Below are 21,777 nucleotides of genomic sequence, written 5' to 3' on the forward strand. Positions count from 1 at the left end.
TCTTTTGAGCATGTCATTTTTTTCCACAAGCTTTTGGAAAATGTGGAAAGAAAATTAAAACTTTTTTTTACACAAAGTTGTCAATTTAGAAGATATTTCTAACACATAGCATGTACATAGCAAAAATTACACCCCAAAATACATTCTGCTACTCCTCCTGAGTATGGCGATACCACATATGTGGGACTTTGTCACAGCATAGCCACATACAGAGGCCCAACATCCAAGGAGCACCATCAGATGTTCTAGGAGCAAAAATTACACATATAATTTCATTACAACCAATCACACTTTTGAAGGCCCTGGAGCACCAGGACAATGGAAACTAGGGCTGAACGATAGTCGATATATCGACTAACGTTCTGCGGCCGTAGGCGATATTCATATCGCCGAGGTCACGATATTTTGCATAGGCAGGGGGAAGGGACTCGGAGGAGGACTCACAGATTTCCGTTAGGCAGGGACTCGGAGAAGAACTCACACATCCATCCCACTGCAGCCCGCCCCACACGTTCAGTCAGTCTCACTCTCCGCCCTAGTTTTCTCAATGGCACATTCAGGGAACCAATCACGCCGTGAGCAGCTGCACAGCTAACCAATCACGCGTGCCTGCACACCCGATTCGTTCGCTGTGCCGCTACTCACGGCGTGATTGGTTCCCTGAATGTGCCATTGAGAAAACTAGGGCGGAGAGTGAGACTCACTGAACGTGTGGAGCGGGCTGCAGTGCACAAGTGAGTAAGTGTATGCGGCTGTGCTGTGATCCTTTCCCGGCTCCTAGTCCACCGCTCCAGCCTCCTACCACCATACTTGCCAACTGTCCCTTTACCACCACTGTGAGAAAGACTGTCACTGAATAATCCGATCGATTACACACTGTCACTGAGACTGAGTAATTGATTTGAGAGTAACATTATTAACCCTGACCTGCCCAGAGCCCTGTATCTGCAATTAAAATTTAGAAGGCTGCCTGCATGCTTCATGATTTCTATTCCCAGCATCCTTCCCAATCCCTTGTTGACTTTAGCCTGGATTGACGGGTCCCTCAATATCGCAATATATATCGTTGAAAAAAAAATATCGCAATATATTTTTTTTCCAATATCGTGCAGGCCTAATGGAAACCCCAAAAAAATGACCCCATTTTGGAAAGCAAACACCCCAACACATAATCTAGGAGGCATGGGCTGGAGATAGGTACTCGGGTACTCTGATGGGCTGGAGACAGGTACTCGGGTACTCTGATGGGCTGGAGACAGGTACTCGGGTACTCTGATGGGCTGGAGACAGGTACTCGGGAACTCTGGGCTGGAGACAGGTACTCGGGAACTCTGGGCTGGAGACAGGTACTCGGGAACTCTGGGCTGGAGACAGGTACTCGGGAACTCTGGGCTGGAGACAGGTACTCTGATGGGCTACAGAGAGGTACTCGGGTACTATGATGGGCTACAGAGAGGTACACGGGTACTATGATGGGGTGGAGACAAGTACCCAGATACTTTGATGGGCAGGAGACAGGTATTTAGGTACCCTAATGGGCTGGAGACAGGTACTCAGGTGTTATAATGGGCTGCAGATAGGCACTCTATCTCGGGTGCTCTGATGGGCTGGTGACAGGTACTCGGGTACTCCGATGACAGGTACTTAGAGTACCCCAGTTGACATTCTGTGATTGGACCAGGAGAACAGCCGACGGGGGCGGGGGCAGAGAGCAGCGGAAATCGAGAGAGTATTCCTGTCTGCGTCATTTTACAATGCGCCGGTATGGAACTGGTTAAATTTATTTCATTCTGTTATTGCACAATTTCTTTTTTCACTGGACTTCTGTTCAAAATACAATAAATAGACAGATAGTGGAATATCACAAACTCACCTCTTTTTGATTTTCCTCAAATTTGGCAAATGCAACATAAAGATTCTCATCCATATGATCCTCTCCAAAAAACTCCACTGCCCTCTCGTACACCTTTCTTGCGTGTGCAATGTAACCATGCTTCTCCTCAAAGCGGGCATACTTGATCCAGTTCTTCACATCAGGGTGTACAATGACAAGTGAATAGATGTTAAGGGAAATTTCTAGCCATCCACCCTGTACAAAAGAACTTTCGGTCCTTATAATCAAAGACAACATTTACATATGTTCACTGGAGTTTGCCCGGTTTTAATCCTAACTAGCACACTTCTACTGCCACTACTTTAACTCCCCAGTCCAACGAAACCTTGTAAGCAACAATACAGTGTGCCTAGGTTCACCAAGAAGCATACAGGCAACTTCTCTGAACGAAAACTGTACAAGATGCAGGAGACTGTACATGATGGGCATTAGTATTTTTTAAAGGCCAAGTTCACCTTCAGGAGCATGTTATCTTTTACACCCATATTTGGTGTGTAACAAGTAACATGCTCCTATACACCTACCTCCTGCCACCAGCCATCCCTGCTCTGTGACAGCGGGCAGGAGACCTTCTCCCCGCACCTGATGTCACTTTTTGACTTAAAGTCGTTGTAAACCAAAAGACATGAAATATGAACAAAGCATATCACTCTATAGTGTGTACTTGTCTACATTAAGAGCACTAAGTGTCAGTTCTGTCTGCTGGTTTGAATCAGCATGAATCACTTTTGACAAGTTTTCCTGACACCAAGAGAAAAATGGTGACGGGGAGACCTCTAGCATACTGACAGCCTCAGCTCTGTTCCTATGTGAAAGGGTATGTGTCTCTTGCTTCCAATTATCTCTCAAAGCTCTCTTCACTGAGCCCTGCAGAATGTAACCTCTGCTCTCTGCCCCCTTTTTTTCTGAACTCTCAGACAAGCTTATAAATTCAGAACTTTGAACGGATGTAGAGAAGACTGCAGATAGACAGATACAACTTACGTAGGAGAATTTGTTTAATCTCGGTGTATCCCCTGAGGATAGTCTCTTCACTGGGTATATGTGAGGGTTTACAACCACTTTAATGAACTACAAGTACCGTTGGCCGCTGCAGAAGATGGCCTGTAGTTCTCATCAAACATCGAGGGGACTGGTGAGCTCTCTCATAGTTCACTGATTCTTCCTGCATTTCAGTAACTGTCTGCCTATATGGGAGGTACAAGCAGCCAGCTGACTGAGTCTCTGCAGGATCCTGGCATTGCACCCATGATCTGCTGATTGTGGTTAGCAATGCTTTACAGCTGGGGTGGGGAACCTTTTTTCTGCCAAGGGCCATTTGGATTTTTGTAACATCATTCGGGGGCCGTACAAAATGTATGCATAAATGTAATAGGCATTGCTTTGCGGCAAAAAACGCTGTAAAAAATGACGTGACTTTGAGGTCACAAAAGTGTGAAAGGGCCTTCCGTAATCAAGGTATAGTGTGCCCCCTTTCAATGCAGACTGACCACGGGGTGCCCCCTTTCAATGCAGAGTGACCACAGCGTGCCCCCTTTCAATGCAGACTGACCACGGGTTGCCCCCTTTCAATGCAGACTGACCACGGGTTGCCCCCTTTCAATGCGGAGTGACCACAGCGTGCCCCCTTTCAATGCGGAGTGACCACAGCGTGCCCCCTTTCAATGCGGAGTGACCACAGCGTGCCCCCTTTCAATGCGGAGTGACCACAGCGTGCCCCCTTTCAATGCGGAGTGACCACAGCGTGCCCCCTTTCAATGTGGAGTGACCACAGCGTGCCCCCTTTCAATGCGGAGTGACCACAGCGTGCCCAATTTCAATGCCGAGTGACCACAGCGTGCCCAATTTCAATGTGGAGTGACCACAGCGTGCCCCCTTTTCAATGCGGAGTGACCACAGCATGCCCAATTTCAATGCGGAGTGACCACAGCGTGCCCAATTTCAATGCAGACTGATTGACCACAATGCAGAGTGAACAGTGTGCCAAGCCCCAGTGCACTTGACTTACCTGTTGTAGCAGCGGCTTCCTCTCTTCAGTCCCCGCGTCTCTTCGAGTCCTCCCGCGTCCCGCCTCCTCCTTGACCAATGGCATTGGCCAAGGAGGAGGAGGATCCGTGAGACAGTAGCGAATTTTCATTCGCTATTGTCACACAAATGGGCGGGCTCGAGGCGCACTGCTCTGCGCCTCGGGTCCACCCTTTTCGGAGATTCACAGTGTCAGAACGGAGCCATCGGCTCCTTCTGACACAGCGGCGGGGGGGGGGGGGGGGGGGGGGGTGGGGCGGACAGAACGATCGTGCGGGCCGGAGGTTCCCCACCCCTGCTTTACAGGCTACCTGCAAAAAAGATGTGCAAATATATATATATATATATATATATATATATACATTTTTTATTTTTTAAGGTGAACTTATCCTTAAACCTTTCTTTAGAAAACATTGGGAAACTAGTAAGAATTCAGCATTTAGTTTTGTGCACTTGAGGTGCAAGTAGGTCAAGAACCCCATTTTCTCTCCAAAAAAAAAAAAAAAAAGAGTGCCTTAATAACCTGATGGGGGCACCCTCTTTCTAGTACCCTACACTCAATCCCCCACCCCTTCTCTCAAGTCAGTCTTCTGATGAACTTACCCTCCTTTCTCTCCTTTAACATTCTATTCTCTTGTTCCTTTTCTTTGGTCAATATATAAAAGGAATCAAAACCGCTTACATTGGCAAACCCCCCATTACCCACTTTTAGTGGACTGCATTGTGGTATATTTATTGCTCTCTCTGCATTGTTGGAACTCCTCTTAATGTTTGCCCTTCCATAATTACGCTGCTAATTGTGAATACGTAGGTCACCCTACTGCCCTTGGGGGCCATGAGTGGTCCTCCCGTTCTAAAAGTCTAATCTAACAGATACCTCCACCCATGCTCAAGAATGTGGGTGGACGAATCTCCCGCTGTAACTATTGTATTTTGACAACCGACTGTCAGAATACCTGAACAGTACCTGCATCTGATTGGATGCAGGCGCAGTTCAGCCAACAATTTGCCGCCCATCTCCTTTGATTTTTCAATCAAAGGATTTCGGTCAAAGTGGTACTGACAGGGCCACCCATTGAACGAATGTCGGCCGGCTCATTAAGACAAAATTCACTGAGTGTATAACCAGGTTTAATTTATCTGTAGTTTTGTAATTTGGCTCCCAGACATGGATTCTCTATCTGGTTTATGGAGCATTTCCTCCTAGAATTCCTTCAAGACAGGGCTGTGTCTGTGAGTGCGTTTCCAGTCCACTGTACTATTAAACACTTTTCTCCAAGTAAAGTTCATATTACTGAAAGTAAAAACAATTTATATATATATATATATATATATATATAAATAATTTTTGCTTTGCAGAACCAGAGACATATATATGCAATAAATAAAAAGATAAAAAAAAAAATAAAATACTGCAGAGCCAGTTGTACTGCTAAGAGTGATTTTTTTTTTTACCCAATTTCAGCAAGGGTTAAACATATTGACTAAGAAGTATACTCACTTTGACTGTATGGTCAAAATGATGCATCTATGGCAAAGCTCTTGCATGTCTCTTTCCCCATACCACGGTCCTTATGTCCCAGAGGTCTACCCCTGTAATGTCTGAACGTAAGTACCCAAGGGGCACAGGGCATAAGGTGGAAAGTTCTGTCTTAGTGATTCAAAACAGAAAGTGAAATCACAGAGGTGTTCCTTATAAAACACCCACAATAAAAAACAGAACAAATGAGGAAACTGGGGCTATAGCAATGGGCAACTTGTTATCCAGTGCAAGACAATGAATGATCCACCTGTATCTTGCGGTGTGACCATTTTGGTCACTATAAGCAAACAAAAATATTGTGCATTAAGCTAGTGCAGGAAAAATGAATTTGAGAGAGCCTGGGCACTTCTCAATAAACCTTTATAGAATAAAGGGACATCTTGCTAAGAATCAAAATAAAACTACAGCTGATATTTTTGGATGCACCGTAATTTACCAGCAGTCAGACTACTAATGGTTTGTGTTTAAAAGCAGAAGTAAAATTAACTTAAAAATCAAAATGTGTTAGTATGCATCACCTTGAAATGAAACCCTCCAGCGGCGTGCGGTCACCGCTGACATGGCTTCTATCTTCACCCTTTCGGGTTCGCAAGCTACGGTCCTTTGTATGGCTGAGCCGCGATGATGTTACTCCTTCGCATGTGATCGGAGTCACTGTTTACGGCACAGGGCTCTGAAGAAACAGCACGGGTATGGTGTCCCTTCAGAGTGAGGTGACATCACCAGGTGCAGAAACACTGAATATCTCCTAAATGGTGCACGTTTAGGAGATATTCCTTTTACCGACAGGTAAGGCTTATAATAAGCTTACCTGTAGGCAGAAGTGTCCAAAGGGATTTTACTACCAATTTAACCCTTACACTGCCAATGCCTTTTTTGCGGGGGTTTTTTTTTTAAAATAATTTCAGGCCAAAGATTACATTAAATACCCAAAACATTATACATTTTCTGATAACAGACCAGGGTTGTTTGGAAGCAATCGGCAGGCAGGTGCGCAGCCATAGGATTGCCTCCATCTGAAAGCCAGCTTGTCAGATATTTACACACCCCCAGTGGCTGTAGCCACCAGGAGCGTGTGTAAAACCCCCGGTTTTCAGGTCCGTACGACGTACGGACTTGGCAGTAAAAAGGTTAAAGCCAAATTGAAGTTTCTTACTTTTTATCTCGTTACAGTCCTGTATCTCCATATGTTATGACTTGTGCTCAGAAATGCTATAAAATGCCTGCTGCTTCCTGTCCTTCTGCAATCCTGCAGTGCTCTTGCATTGCTAAGCAACTGGCACACCTCTCAGTTCAAGTGTTCTCGCACAGTTATGTATCACAGAAAAAAAAAAGAGGGGATGCGTCACTATTACTGAGAGCATTGTTTCTGACACACTGTACAACTGCTGTAACAGGAGGTGCTGGTCAGAGCCTGCTTATGTATCATGGGGTTTTATTTGAAACATTCATCTATCAACAGCGTAATGCTTAATACCACTCTCCTAAGAACGATTCATTACTGTCAGCAATCAAACTGGAATAACTAAACAGAATAGTATACAAGTCTTGAAAAAAAGGATATATCTTTCGTAAATGGACCGTGCTTTGTCCACTTCCTTGTAGCGGAGCTCAAAATTGATATAGGAATGCCATGCTTGTTCCTCAGGCTGCCAGTCCATCCAACGTTCAAAGACCTGCCTGGTACCTGCAACATTGCCCAGCATCTCCTCCATGTAGGTGTATTTGTACCTTTAAAGAGAAGATCAACATTGACCCAGATGTTCTATGTAAGAGGCCGTCTAGAGAAGCCAATGAAAAAAAAAACAGTTCATCATATGCCAAACTAGCTCACATACCAGAACTGATTGACTCTGGGTAGGATGATGATAGCACGATCCCAAATATTTCGTGCATGGTTAACCTGGCGGTTCTTCATCTCCATTTCTGCATATTTCAGCCATAGTGTGATATTCCTGTGGTCTACATCCAACGCACGTTCGTATATAGATCGCGCCCTATAGAGGTGACACATAAAAGTCTATTTACAACAATGATACGTTTTTCTTGGGATCCATGAATGTGAAAATGAGAATTTCATGATGAAAAAGTTAAATTGAAACTGGAAGGGAATCATTTTATTTGCAGTATAATACGTTATTTGTGATCCAGGTTTCTCACGATATTTACATCAATGTTCCAGGGCTTCGTTTTGTTTACTTCCAGCACTTTTTACCTGTTTATTCCACCAGTATTTCTCCTTTTAGGTCATTCTCTGCAGAGGGTGTTCGACTGCTCCTAGATCTTGTGAAACTTTAGCCAAAACATTTTTTTAAGTTTTCTATAAAACTAGAAGGGGTGGAACCACTCTCAGGTTTCTATTGCTCTCAGTGCCCCTTCTTACTGCCACAGTAACACAAAAGGATGAAAATCAAGGTGACAAACACCACAAAACCCTGAGACACTAAAGCTTCATACACACGCAACGATTGTTGGCCGGACCCTTTCGGCCGTCTTTTGTCCAGTGCTGTCGTGTTGGTTGAAATGTGCTCTAGACTGCACACAAATTTTCTCAGCCAACAACAACCAACTTCAGAAGTGATGTCATGTGCTGGTTTACTTTCCGTTTGCTTTTTCTTCTCTGAGCATGCCCAGTCTTGCTCATCTGATTTTTGTCTGCCGAAATCTATACTGACTGATGGAAAATCGGCCGTTCTGTTGACGGCCAACAAAAATTTTAAAGCATGCACACCAGATTTTGTTCGGCCGAAAAGTCGCAGTCGGTTGTCAGAAGCATCATACTAACAAGCCAACAATCGGCCGATCGGACGTTGGCCGAGAATTCAAGGCCAACAATCGTTGCGTGTGTACGAGGCTTTATTCTCCCAATACTATCCAAATCTATAAGTTTTGACTTGGGTTATTGAAGAACAAAAGGCTGCATCTTTGCAACAACTTTATTTTTGGTTTACAGTAGTGAACATACCTCTGAACTTCCTTTAGACTTTCTTCCCATTGTGCATATTTTATCCAGTTACTAATAACAGTTCTGTTTTTCCTTATATTATCTTCAAAGGTCTGTAAGGAAAAGCAAAAACATAACAAAACATGCTATTTAAAATGTCAGAAAAAAAAAAAAATGTGTTAAACATTATTGCGTATTGGATGATTGTAATAAGCCAAAAATGTTTCAACCAAAACAATTCTAAACAGACACAGCTCAACAGACCTGGCCTTCATGCCAGATTTTATCAAGCCTCGTATATCACAGAGAAGTCTATGCAGCTCATCAGTGCACAACACTAGACTCAGCTGGCTCAGAGACAGCCAATGTAAACACAGGTTGCAGACTGGGCTGATATAACTTGGTTTGCATTTTTATTCAGCGTCTGTTGGACTTTAGGTGGTTATAGAGGCTTGTTTAAAAAAACAAAACCATGTTATACTTACCTGCTCTGTGCAAAGGTTTTGCACAGAGCAGCCCTGATACTCCTCTTCTAGGGGCCCCTGCCTCCCACTGAGTGCCCCCATTAGCAAGCTGGTTGCTATGGGGGCACTCATGCCGGCTCACTCCTGAGCGGTCTCTGTGTGTCCATAAGACACAAAAAGGACAACTTGGCCCCACCCCCCGCTCCCTCCTCACTGGCTATGATTGACAGCAGCAGGAGCCAATGGCTCCCACTTCTTTCTCTAAGCCAATGAGAAGTGAGAAAGCCAAGAGAGCTTGGCTCTTGTGTACATCGCTGGATCAAGTTCAGGTAAGTATAAGCGGTTTTCTTGGGGCAAAACTGCACTCAGAAGGTGTTTTACCTTATGCATAACAGGCATGAAAGCAAAAATCTTTCTGCCTTTACAACCACTTTTAGAATTTTCTGTGCAAAATTTTACTGATACTTTAAAAAGTGAATACATTACACCGCAATAAAAGTGCAATAGACCGGTGTGAAGACATACGTAGAATTTAAAGGGATGCATTTTTCTTGAGCTTTTCTTGAACCTTTTATTTTAACGCAAAAGCGTTTCAAAAACTATTATTTAAAATTTGAATAGAATACAATTATGTATAAAAAAAAATATATATATTTTTTAAAAACTGTCCATTTTGGTTTCGGTTTTCAGCCACGTGCATCCTGAATTTTCGGTTTCGGTCCACCACTATTGCCAATACACATTTTACTGGGTGTTACTGAAACAAATATGTGTAAATGGCTATCCCCCCTTCAGTCAATCATGAACGCTGCTGCCAGGCTCATCCACCTTGCAAACCGCTCTGTGTCTGCTACGCCTCTTTGCCAATCCCTCCATTGGCTGCCACTCAACCAACAAATTAAATTCAAGTTACTAACCATAACTTACAAAGCCATCCATAACTTGGCGCCCAGCTACATCACTAATCTGGTCTCAAAATACCAACCAACTCCTTCTCTTCGTTCCTCCCAGGACCTTCTGCTCTCTAGCTCCCTTGTAATCTCTTCCCATGCTCACCTCCAGGACTTCTCCCGAGCTTCTCCCATCCTCTGGAATGCTCTACCTCCATCTCCCCGACTATCTCCTACTTTGTCTACTTTCAGACCATCCCTGAAAACACATCGGGTATAGGATTGTGTATATGGGATTGTATGGTAGGGTTTTCAATACTGTTTTTTTTTTTTATGGTTGAACCGGATGAACTTGTGTCTTTTTTCAACCTAACTATGTAACTATATCTCTTCAGAGAAACCTATCTGGCAACCGCCTAATGACTGTACTTTTATTTTCTCCATCAGCCCATCCCCCACAGTTATTACCTCTTGTATCCCTTGACCGTCCCTCTTAGATTGTAAGCTCTAACAAGCAGGGCCTTCTGATTCCTTCTGTATTAAAGTGTATTGTATTTGTACTGTCTACCCTCAAGTTGTAAAGCGCTGCGTAAACTGTCAGCGCTATATAAATCCTATATAATAATAATAATAAATGGGCCCTAAATGTTTAGGCTTAGGCTAGTATACAACGTAAGCGTATCCTGCTGGAGTCAGGGACCATTTGGGGTGAAGAATAACACAGGTTACACAGTTCATTTACCTTTCGTTTCCTTAATTTGTAGTCATTAAGTTCTTCTTCATCTGTGATCTTCTGTTTCGGGGGAGGAGGCAGTAACTCAAGTTCTCTTTCTTTGGCTTCTCTCAGCAGTTGCTCAGCTGTTATCTGCACCTCTGCAGGGGCTTTATTCTTCACCTGCCCAGAGAAAGAAGACATGTTAGACATTCATTTATAGGTACTGATTCATTATTAATTTTATTGGTCTCCCTGAATTATGTCAGTGCAAAATAAATCAGATGAAGAGACAAGTGTAAGTCACAAACAGTCCCAGTTTGTGACAACATGGCTGGGAGGTACAGCACCTGCGTACAGTGGAAACCCTTGTCCAATCACTATTGACTGACCTCCCCCCAAAATCTTCAAATAAGCAGGCATCAGAAGTATCTGCAATGTGCCTCTCCTTTTCTCTAAAAGATGCCAACCTCTATCATGTTTAGGGACACAGCAGCCAGCATAAATGTATGTCTACCCACCCTCTAATGCCTACAGCCAACCCGACATACAAATATTGAAAAACTAAAGTGTAATTCCAGCCAAATCTTAACTCTTTAACTTTGGAAAGCAAAAGGGAGGGTTACAACCTGTACCAGGATTTGTATTCCTGTCCGAGGCCTAGCAGAAAATATTTCTCCTCTTCTTGTGTAACTGTGAATGTTGTCACTCTAACAAGTGAGGGAAATAATATAGCGGGACAAAGACAGCAACAAAAAGCTGATCGGACTCTAGCTTTCCACCCACCGACTCAAGGAAAATATATATATATTTTTTGCTATGATTCTCTTGGGAGTTTTACACTCACTTCCTGCTGTAGTGACTTGTCAGGGGGCAGGAAATGAGAAGAAATCTCCCTAACATGGGTTACAGATCCTGTGTCAATTAAAAGTGAAGTGGACCTGATGGAGAACTAATCTCTCAGTTCCCACCTACCCCAGTACAAAACTCCCCAGCAATGCGTCTATCAGTGTGAGAGGTGCAGCGGTCAGGGAGGGTGGGAGTGAGTGAGTCCACAATCCTTCCTCCTGTACTCCATTCAAATTTATTTTATTTACAGTTTTGCCTTTAGATCTACTTCAATAACATTTAGTAAACCTTTGTTAAAAAAAAAAAACACTGCCTATGCAGATAAGGGGCGCCTATAGATAAAAACAAACTGTGCAGATAGAAATTGAATATCACTCTTGCTATAGGCCCTTAAGAATCCTGACTGGAAAACTCCCAGAGAAGGCATCATCCCATTCTGATTTGTTGCTAAGACACTCCCAGCAGTTACTGCTTACCCCATCACAGGAACAAGCTCTAAAACCACTGCAAATGTGTGGTCTACTATCTACCGAAAAACAGCATGCACCCGTGCCCGTTCTATAAACAGCTAGAACGCACTAGTGCCCGTTCTGTAAAGACAACAAAACCAGTGCCCGTTCTGTAAAGACAACAAAACCAGTGCCCGTTCTATAAATTGAACAAAACCAGTGCCCGTTCTATAAATTGAACAAAACCAGTGCCTGTTCTATAAATTGAACAAAACCAGTGCCCGTTCTGTAAATTGAACAAAACCAGTGCCCGTTCTATAAATTGAACGCACCCGTGCCCCTTCTATGAATTGAACACACCCGTGCCCCTTTTATAAATTGAATGCACCCATGCCCCTTATATAAATTGAACGCACCCGTGCCTGTTCAATACATTTTTTTTTTGGGGACCAGTGACAACATTACAGTAATCAGTGCTAAAAATATGCAGTTACTGTAATAATGACACTGGCAGGGAAGGGGTTAACATCAGTGGCAAAGGGTTACATGTGTCCCTAGAGCAGTGATGGCAAGCCAGATGTTTTAGAACTACATTTCCCATGATGCTCAACTACATTGCAGAGTGCATGAGCATCCTGGGAAATGAAGTTCCAAAACATCTGGGGTGCCAAGGTTCACCATCACTGCCCTAGGGGGTGCTTGCTAACTGTGTGGGGTATGTTCTGACTGGAGAAAGACAGAGATCTGTGTTCCTGTTTAGCAGGAACACAAGATCTCTATCTTCTCCACTGGCAGAACGGCGATCTGCCTTGTTTACATAGGCAGACCACCGTTCTGCCTCTCTTGGGAGTGATAGGCAGGTCCTGGCAGACATGGCACCTGCCAGACCTGTTGATTGGCTCCCGCTGTGCCCAATTACAGCAGGTTTCCAGCAGTGCGTGCCTCCCAAACCATGAAGAAGAAGCGACGTACAGGCAGCCGGGCCGCCCTACTGCAGTAAAAGTGCGCTGGGCGGTCCGAAAGCAGTTAACCTCTTCAGCCCCAGAAGGTTTTAATGACCAGGCCATTTTTTCCGATATGGCACTGCATTGCTTTATTGGACACTTTTATTTATTTGTATTGTTTTTGGTAGTAATAGCAGCGCTCAGCGATTTTTAGCGGGACTGCGACATTGCGGCAGACAAAGTGACACAAAAAATGCACTAGTACTGTACTGACACTGGCAGGGAAGGGGTTAACATCAGGGGCGATCAAAGGGTTAAATGTGCTCCTAGGGAGTGCTTGCTAACTGTGTGGGGGTCTGACTGGAGGAAGACGGAGATCTGTGTTCCTGTTTAGCAGGAACACAAGATCTCTATCTTCTCCCCTGACACAACGGCGATCTGCCTTGTTTACATAGACAGACCGCAGTTGTGCCTCTCTCGGGAAAGACCAACAGGTCCTGGCAATCCAGCCGATTGGCTCCCGGCTGCGTCCAATCACAGTCGGAGTGGATCGCTGGCGATGTGTGCCTCAGACCAGGAAGAAGATGCAACGTACAGGTAGGTCAGTCTGCGCAGTAATTGTGCAGTGTGCGGACAGAAGCAGTTAAATTCAATTTCTTTTAGATTTACCTTCAACTATGTAATGCAGGGGTCTGCCTGGTCGCACACCATTTAATTGTGACCTCATATTATATGGTTTTGGTAAATCTAAAGGAAAATTGTACAATGTATGGCCAGCCTATGTGTGTGACCCCAATCCAAGGCCTGGTATAGTGTCAGAGGTCCCCTCCCCCCTCATCACCATCCAGTGTCCTGTACAGTCACACACATTGGTCGGTCACCCTCCAGCCTTCAATACAGATTAGATCCTCAGAGAAGGGGAATAGGAAGCGGAGAGGTCCGTGTTGGAGCACAGAGCGCTCCCGGCTATAGGGGGTGACAAGCCGTCCCCGGACTGACCTTGGCCACTTTGGGGATTCGCTGCTTCCCCGCCGCCGTGGACGCCATGATTCCACTTCTCACACTCCCCGGACACACCGACAGGAACCACACCAGGGAGAACGTCCTACCGTACGCCTTAGTCAACGTGCTGACGTCAAAGCGTACATTCCCCAGGTGCTTGTAATGCCAACACTAGAGGTAAAATATTATACTCACAATGTCTGCAGCGCTTCAGCCACGATGGCGAAGTCATGGGCTAGGATTGTGTAGAACATGTTAGAAAAAATAAAATGATTGGCAGAACGTCACCATTTTTTATTTTGGGCTTCTTCTTTATTCTTAATTCCAACGTTTACAAAGCTCAAACAGTTTTATGAAATCAGCCTTAGAGTTTGGCGGGCGGCCATGTTTCTGTAGACCAAAATGAAGACATTAAGAGAACTATGAGCCTTGTCTCTTCTATTGTTGGTTGGAGATCGATGACGTCAGGTTCTGTTCCTATAGCAACCAGAGCGTCCTGTCCATCGGTCCTGGAACTGGGAACTGTTTATTTGTCTGCAGTCCGGGAGAAAAAGAGTGTACAGGTAAGACTACCCAGGGGAGGGGGGGTTCAGATGTACCCAGACTTCTAGAACATTCCCAGGTTGTGTTCCTGGGAATACGTGTCCCTAAAATTGTCCCTCTTTCTGCCCATCTATCGCCTTCACTATAAGGGCTTATGGCATGCACATGGAACTTTTTTAACCACTTGACCTCTGGAAGGTTTTACCCCCTTCATGAGCATTATTTGCTATTCAGCACTGGGCTACTTTAACTGGCAATTGCAATTGTACCCAAATTAAATTTAGATCATTATTTCTCACAAATAGAGCTTTCTTTATTTGAATATATATATATATATATATATATGATCACCACCGGGTTTTTAGTTTTTGCTATATAAACGAAAAAAGACAGAATATTTAACCCCCCGCCAATATTTTCTATTTTCTGTTATAAAACATGGAGTCTACATACAAAGTGACACTGTACTATTCTGGGGAAGGGGGGGGGGGGGTGATCAGGGATTTTCTTTTTACTCTGGTTTTGTTTATAATTCATGACAGCTTGCTTACTGTGGACATGCTGTGATTGGCTACAGCCAATCACATGGTACAGGGTGCTGTGATTGGCCCAGGTACCCCATGTGATAGTTGTGGGCCAATGGCAGCATCACAAAATTAAAGCAGGGTTCCGCCCCCCCCTCCAAAAATTAAAAGTCAGTCAGCAGCTACACATACTGTAGCTGCTGACTTTTAATATTAGAACACTTACCTGTCCTGGAGTCCAGCGATGTCGGCACCGCAGCTGATGTTTCCATTGGGTGCTCCCGCCACCATTGCCGGTCAGGGAACCCAGCAGTGAAGCCTTGCAGCTTCACGGGCGGGTCCCTACTGTGCATGTGTGAAGCGTGCTGTGCATTTGCATTGGCTCAGCGGTGGAGGGTAGGAGGAGGGGTCCTCACTTCGCCATGGCGCCGTTCCCAGAAGTGGGGAAGGGTACCCGTTCGCCCCTCTCCCCTGAAAGGTGCCAAATGTGGCACCCGAGGGGGGGGGGGGAGGAAGCAAATTAGGGGAAGTTCCACATTTGGGTGGAACTCTGCTTTAAGCAGGCTGTTCATGAATGAAAGCCATTCATGACAATTTGCCTACATAATATCACGTGATCGCTATGATTGGTCATAGTGATAATATGATACCCCAGCCACTCACAACAGCCAGGTACTGAGCGCTGTTATCCACTGTGTACCGTGGCTGTGAGTGGCTTGGGTATTATATGATACTCCAGGTAGTGCGCATGTGCTAGGTGACATACAGGTACATCTCCTAGCTTGGCTGTGCCACCCATCTGCAGTAAATGTACTGTTGGCAGGCGTCAAGTGGGTTAAGTTTAACTAAATCCCTCAATTTAACAGTTTCTCAAAACTGCTACATTCAAAGCATACCATTATTGATAAGTGTCACAGTCATTTGTGCTCTCAACCAAACTGTCAAGCCACCAAATGGTTGGTGTCATAACTGATCACGTGCAGCACCATGACAACTACAGTTCCGCTTTACATTTACATTTTGTTTTGTTTTTTAACAGATCTAAATGCAGTTTTGTTGTTTTCTATGGGCCCGTGCGCACACTGCATAAAGATCCATAAAATCAAAACAGAAAAATCTGCCTTCAAGGTTATTACTTTACACATCTATGCGTATAAACATGTAGAAACATACACTATATTACCTCCTCCGGGTACTCTGTTTCCTCCCACACTCCAAAGACATGCTGGTAGGTTAATTGGATCCTGTATAAAATTGGCCCTACTACGTATGTATGAATGTGAGTTAGATTGTAAGCTCCTTGAGGGCAGGGACTGATGTGAATGTGCAATGTATATGTAAAGCGCTGCGTAAATTGACAGCGCTATATAAGTACCTGAAATAAAATAAAAAACAGAGCAGAGGTGATCAAATACCACCAAAAAAAAGCTCTATTTGTGGGAAAAAAGGGACATCATTTTTTTTGGGTACAGCGTCGCACGACCGCGCATTTGTCCGTTAAAGTAACGCAGTGCTGAATCGCAAAAAATTGCCTGGTCATTAAGAGAGAAAACCTTCCGGTCCAGAAGTGGTTAAAGCTACCAATGGGGTTCCCCACATTTTCTTACCAAAACTTTGCCCTATCCTGGCTAACTTAATAATTTCTACAAATACCTAACCACTGCTATAAGTGCCCATTCACACTACCGCGACTTGTCAGGCGACTGTCATGCAGTGCTACGGGAACCGTTCTAATAGGAGCGACTCAAGTCGCTCCGACTTAGAAAATAGGTCCTGTACTACTTCGGGGCGACATCGGAGCGACTTGCATTGACATTCATTATATGAAGTCTGTGCAAGTCGCGCCAAAGTCGCGGTGCAGGCGACTTCACAGGTCGCCCCCGAAGTCGTGCCGCGGTAGTGTGAACCGGCACTTAGGCAACAATTTGTAAAACGTTCACAGCACTGTATCCATATCTTACTTGTATCTTTTCCTTGCAACAAACAATTCTGGACACAGTACTTTGTCCCTTCTTAGTTGATCCAATTGATAGAGATCATGAGCATAAACGATTTTTCTGTATCACACCTTTTCTTTCATTCCCTAAGGAATTTGTAATCAAAATGCCTCCTAAAGAGTCCATTTTTTTTTTTTTATCCCTTGGATAGAGGAAAATACCAATTGTGCAGTTATTGTTCCTAACAACTATTATATTTATCCTACATAAACAGATTTCATTGATATTTCTCAAATTCACCTAAATTTGTATGGAATTTCGAAGACCTAACAATCTGGGACGTTAAAATGATATAATTCATAACTTTGTTATATCTAAACACTTATGTAGCTCTCCTATCAAGTGTCTGAGTCCCCGTTCACACTAGGGCGACCTGTGAGGTGACCTGGTCGCCTCACAGGTCGCCGTAGGTCGCCTCCCATAGGGAAGCTGCGGACCCGTTCTAATAGGAGTGACACAAGTCGCTCCGACTTAGAAAAAGGGTCCGGCGCTTCTTTGGGGCGACCAGGAGGCGACCGCCATAGACTTCAATGTTATGAAGTCCATGGCGGCCGCTCCGAGGTCGCGGCGCGCTGCTCGCACCGCGACCTCAGAGGTCGCGGTGCGAAGTAGCGTCGCCCCTATGTGAACGGGGCCTAAATGTAACTCCACTTTTCTGGGGAAAAAAAATAGCAAAAATAGCAAATAAAAAAATAAGAATATAGCGTACACAACTGCAACACAAGCCATATTGCAATTTAATGTTATTAGGAATTACCTTTCCTTTTCAATCTGCAGCATTGAAATTTTCTGTAAAATTCAATGCAATATGGCTACCTGGAACATCCCCAGAGATGTATTTAGCGCCCGGACAAGGTCATCTAGAGCCCCAGGTGAACATGCCAACCCCCCCAAGATTTATGAGCATTATGTGTCAGCAAAAAAAAAACTAAGCACCAATCTGCATGCTTAGCTAAAATTCTCTCATTCCACATATGCTCCCAGCACAGTACCCCCCCCCCCAAAAAAAAAAAAAAAAAAACATTTTCCCCCCTCCTAACATAGATCATCTGCCCCTCAAATTTCCCCTCCGAGCACAAATCCCCCTCCACTCCAAATCCCCCTGCGCAGCTTACCCTCCCCCAACCTAGCACAAATTCCCCCCCCCAAAAAAAAAAACTCCCCCCCCCGGCACAAATATTCATGATTGATCCTCAATTATTCCTACTAGCACAAATCCCCTTCTAAAAAAATGTTTTCCCTTCTAGCATATTACCTTTTCTAGCACAAACCCCCCCTCCTAGCACAAATCCTTTTCCTACATCTCTTTTCTTAACACAAATCCCCCTCAGATCACCACTCCTAGCACAAATTCCCAAATTTCCCCTCCTAAAGCAATTCTTACCTCCTGTCACCCCCCTCCCCAATTCCCCGTTCCAACACAAATCCCCTCCTTCCAATCTCCTTGTGGTGCCCTCGAGCCTCACATGATGCCACAGTGCCCAGGGCAGCTTCCCTTCCTGCCCCACCCCTTGTCACAGCCCTGGATACAATTTTACTGCTTGTGTGATTTGCTTACTGATTTTGGCGGGTAAACTCATCAGTTACAGACAGATCTTGCCACTGTGTGGCTCCCTCTGAGAGGACGTCATATGACATTCACTCAGAAGAAGGAAAGTCCTGTCTGGCCATCAATCTGCTATAGGCCGGGCGGAAAGGTGCTAAAAATGTTGATTTTTTTTTTGGGGGGGGGGGGGGGGATTTTTTGTAATACTGTAGTGTGTTTACACTTAGCGAACACATGTGGTTTAAGAAAAAGTTGACAGTGTCTCTTTACTGGACTTTTATAACTTTTATCTTTCCAATGACAAATCTTCCACTCTACACAATCACGCTTTATTCGTGTTACCAGTTTTGGGCATCACCTATGTTTGTGAGCAACTATATTCAAGGATGAAAGACGCGAAGGGCAAAATTAGAACGAAAATATCTGATAAGCACGTTGAGCATTCATTGAGAATTGCTACTCCATCCATCCAACCAGATATTGATGAGTTTGTTTATCAAAAACAGTGTCAAATATGTCGCACTAGTTTTATGTTGCCCTCTTTTACTTTTTATATAAAAATATTACAAAAAAATGAAGTTGTAATCCTCAAATAGGTACATTATTTATATCAGTGATCAATAACTTGTGATCTGCCCTACTCTTTCTGCTCATCAGCTATCTTTATTGTTAGTGTATTTTATGTGCGGCCCAAGACAATTCCTCTTGTTCCAATGTGGTTCAGAAAGGTCAAAAGTTTGGACACCCCTACTCTAAAGGGATGCCGAGTCCTGCAAGTGTAGCAGCTGATTGGTAATAAAAGTGTCACTCCCATTCAGAATCAGTCCTGCACAATACATGAGCTAGCAAGGAGCTATTCCTTCAGAGCGGAAACAGGTATAAATCTGCATTAAACTTCCTCAAAGTGGGTGTAAACCCTCTCATATACCCAGGGAACAGCCTCAGATGATACACAGAGATGAAATAAGTTTTACTTGTATGTCTGCTGTTTTCAGCTTTCTACATTCTTCCTGTTCCAGCACTGGGTGTGTAGTCCTGGCATACACTATGTGTGAGCTGATTGGAGGAAAGACACACACCCCCCTCCTCCACATAGGCAGAGGAAGGAAGAAACATGCAGAGCTATGTTGTGAATAGACCAGCTCTCTGCTAATCAATATGTATGCACCCCACACAAATTTCCAGCTGCTTTTATCTCCTGTATCAGAGAACTTGTCAAAAGTTTTCATGCTGATAATTGAGGAACTGAGTAGCAGAAAGACATGGGACTCAGGGCTTTGAAGAGAGATAAGTAAACACTACAGCTATATGTGCCCAGGTCAAATTTTATGAATGGGGTTTACATCCACCGATAGGTGGATTGTGACCATGGCTCTGCCTAACCCTGAGCCTCCACTGCTCTCTTGTTATCTGCAGTGCAGGGAAGGGGAGGCAGCATAGTGCTGGATGGAGGGGGTGGGGGAGCTGCCTCAGTGATTGGTTGCTAGGCATGTCCCTTTAGCTCCAATTAGCTCTCAGAGCTCTCCTCACTGAGTTCTGCAGGGTGGAACTTCAGCTCTCTTCCCTTCTTTTCTGAACTCTCAGGCAAGCTTTATAATTCAGCACTTTGAACAGGTTTAGAGAGGAGAGGGCTTCAGATGAACATGTACAACGTATGTAGGAGGATTTGTTTAATCTCTAAAGCTTAAAGTGGAACTTTACCCATAACAACTTGATAAAAAATAATGTTCTTTAGCAAAGAACATACAGTACATTCCACATTAATAGATATGCTACCAAAATGAGTGTTTGCTGTAAATTGCCTCCAGCATTGCTCCTGTTTCTTCTTTTCTGGAGGCTGCCATTTTGCTGAAGCCCAGAGCCCCTGAACAGCAGTAAATCGTAAAGCAGAGCTAAACCTATCGATTTAATGGCTTAAAAAAACAGTTACATTCCTGGAAGGCCGAGATTGCTAACTGTCACATTTCGACGATGTGCCCTCAACCAAACTGTCAAACCTCAACCAAACTGTCAAACCATCAAATGACTGGTGTTATAACTGACCACATGTGCCATACCATGGCAGCTGCAGATCTAACAGAAGCAGCTTCCATGGTGGATAGGAGGGTTTAATTCTGCTTTAAGGCTGTCAGCAGATTGGCCTCTACAGATTCATCCGTGCCTCAAAATTGAGAGCAACTGAGCAAGTGCAAAGCAAGGTGAAACCATGGATTACTGAATTATAAAGAGATTGTAAAGGCAGAAGGTTTTTTTTTTTTTTTTATCTTAATGCATTCTATGCATTAGGATAAAAAAAAAAAAAAAACCCTTCTGTGTGCAGCAGACCCCCTCAGCCCTCTCAATACTTACCTAAGCCCATCTTTATCCAGCGATGTAGCAGGAGTGCGCTTTTTTTGTGCATTTTACATTTTTTTAAGAAACTCACTACAGTCCATTTAACATGGTTTCCTATGGTACAAGTTTACACCTATGCGTTTTTCAGCCAATGCGTTTTTGGAAATGGTCTGGGATTTTTTTCCTGCAGCAGATTGCATTTTGCGTGTAATAGACTTCAATGGATTCGCACCAGAAACTGTATATAGCTGGTTGCTAAGGAGCAGGCCGGAAAGCCTTTACAACCGATGAGTCATCGGCTGTCATCTGTCCGAATTCCCCGCTGACACCTGGATGTAAAAAAAATAATTGCCAGCAATAAAAAAAAAATGGTATGGATTTTGAGGGGAAACTACACGTCAAAATGAAAAAAAAAAAAAAAACGGGATGGGGTCCCCCCCAAAATCCATATCAGACCCTTATCCAAGCATGCAGCCTTGCAGGTCAGGAAAGGGAGGGGATTAGAGAGCCCCCCCCCCCTAAACCATACCAGTCCACATGCCCTCAACATGGGAGGGTCCTTTGGGGCACCCCCCACCCCAAAGTACCTTGTCCCCATGTTGATGGGGACAAGGGCTTCTTCTCCACAACCTGAGGGTCTGCGGGGGAGGGGCTTATCGTATTCTGGAAGCCCCCTTTCACAAGGGGGCCCTCAGATGCCAGCCCTCCGCCCTATGTGATTGGGTATGGGGTACCCCTATCCATTCACCAAAAAAGTGTAAAAGTGAATAAAGACAGGAGCCAGTTTTTAAAAATTCCTTTATAAAAAAAACAAAAAACAATGCCCCCCGATCCATTGTCAATCACAACGCCGACACCACCCCAAGACCCGGGAAAAAAAAAAAAAGCTCCACTTGCCACCTACACTTACGCTGTGTGACATTTCATAAATAGCTGGTGGCACGGCCCCCCTGTGACGCCAGCAGCCCAGGTGGAGGTTAAGGATGCAGTGGCCTGCTTCCTGGCCCGCTCATTAGCAAACAGCTATATACAGTATTTTTAAAGGGGAAAATGCAAAAATGCAAGAAAACTGCACCCAAAACCCATCAAAAACGAGGGTTTAAAAATGCAAAACGAG

General features: G+C 44.3%; 2 protein-coding genes across 2 annotated transcripts in view; one reads left to right on the forward strand and one right to left on the reverse strand.

Moving 5' to 3' along the window:
* The window catches only part of CRNKL1 (crooked neck pre-mRNA splicing factor 1), a 35,113-nt gene extending 21,301 nt beyond the window's left edge, over positions 1–13,812 (reverse strand). The window contains exons 1-6 of the mRNA XM_082250963.1: positions 13,714–13,812; positions 10,503–10,655; positions 8,428–8,519; positions 7,301–7,459; positions 6,980–7,193; positions 1,874–2,089 (exon numbers count right to left, since the gene is read on the reverse strand). Coding sequence (XP_082107089.1) covers positions 1,874–2,089; positions 6,980–7,193; positions 7,301–7,459; positions 8,428–8,519; positions 10,503–10,655; positions 13,714–13,761 — 882 coding nt within the window. The 5' untranslated portion in view covers positions 13,762–13,812. The remainder of the gene's footprint in view (positions 1–1,873; positions 2,090–6,979; positions 7,194–7,300; positions 7,460–8,427; positions 8,520–10,502; positions 10,656–13,713) is intronic.
* Positions 13,813–14,192: 380 nt separating this feature from the next.
* Positions 14,193–21,777, forward strand: part of CFAP61 (cilia and flagella associated protein 61) — a 612,448-nt gene continuing 604,863 nt past the window's right edge. Inside the window, 1 exon segment of the mRNA XM_082249457.1 lies at positions 14,193–14,279. The gene's annotated coding sequence lies outside the window, so the exon portion shown is untranslated.

The sequence above is a fragment of the Pelophylax lessonae genome (genome assembly GCF_965119305.1).
Source record: "Pelophylax lessonae genome assembly, chromosome: 3".
NCBI lineage: Eukaryota > Metazoa > Chordata > Amphibia > Anura > Ranidae > Pelophylax > Pelophylax lessonae.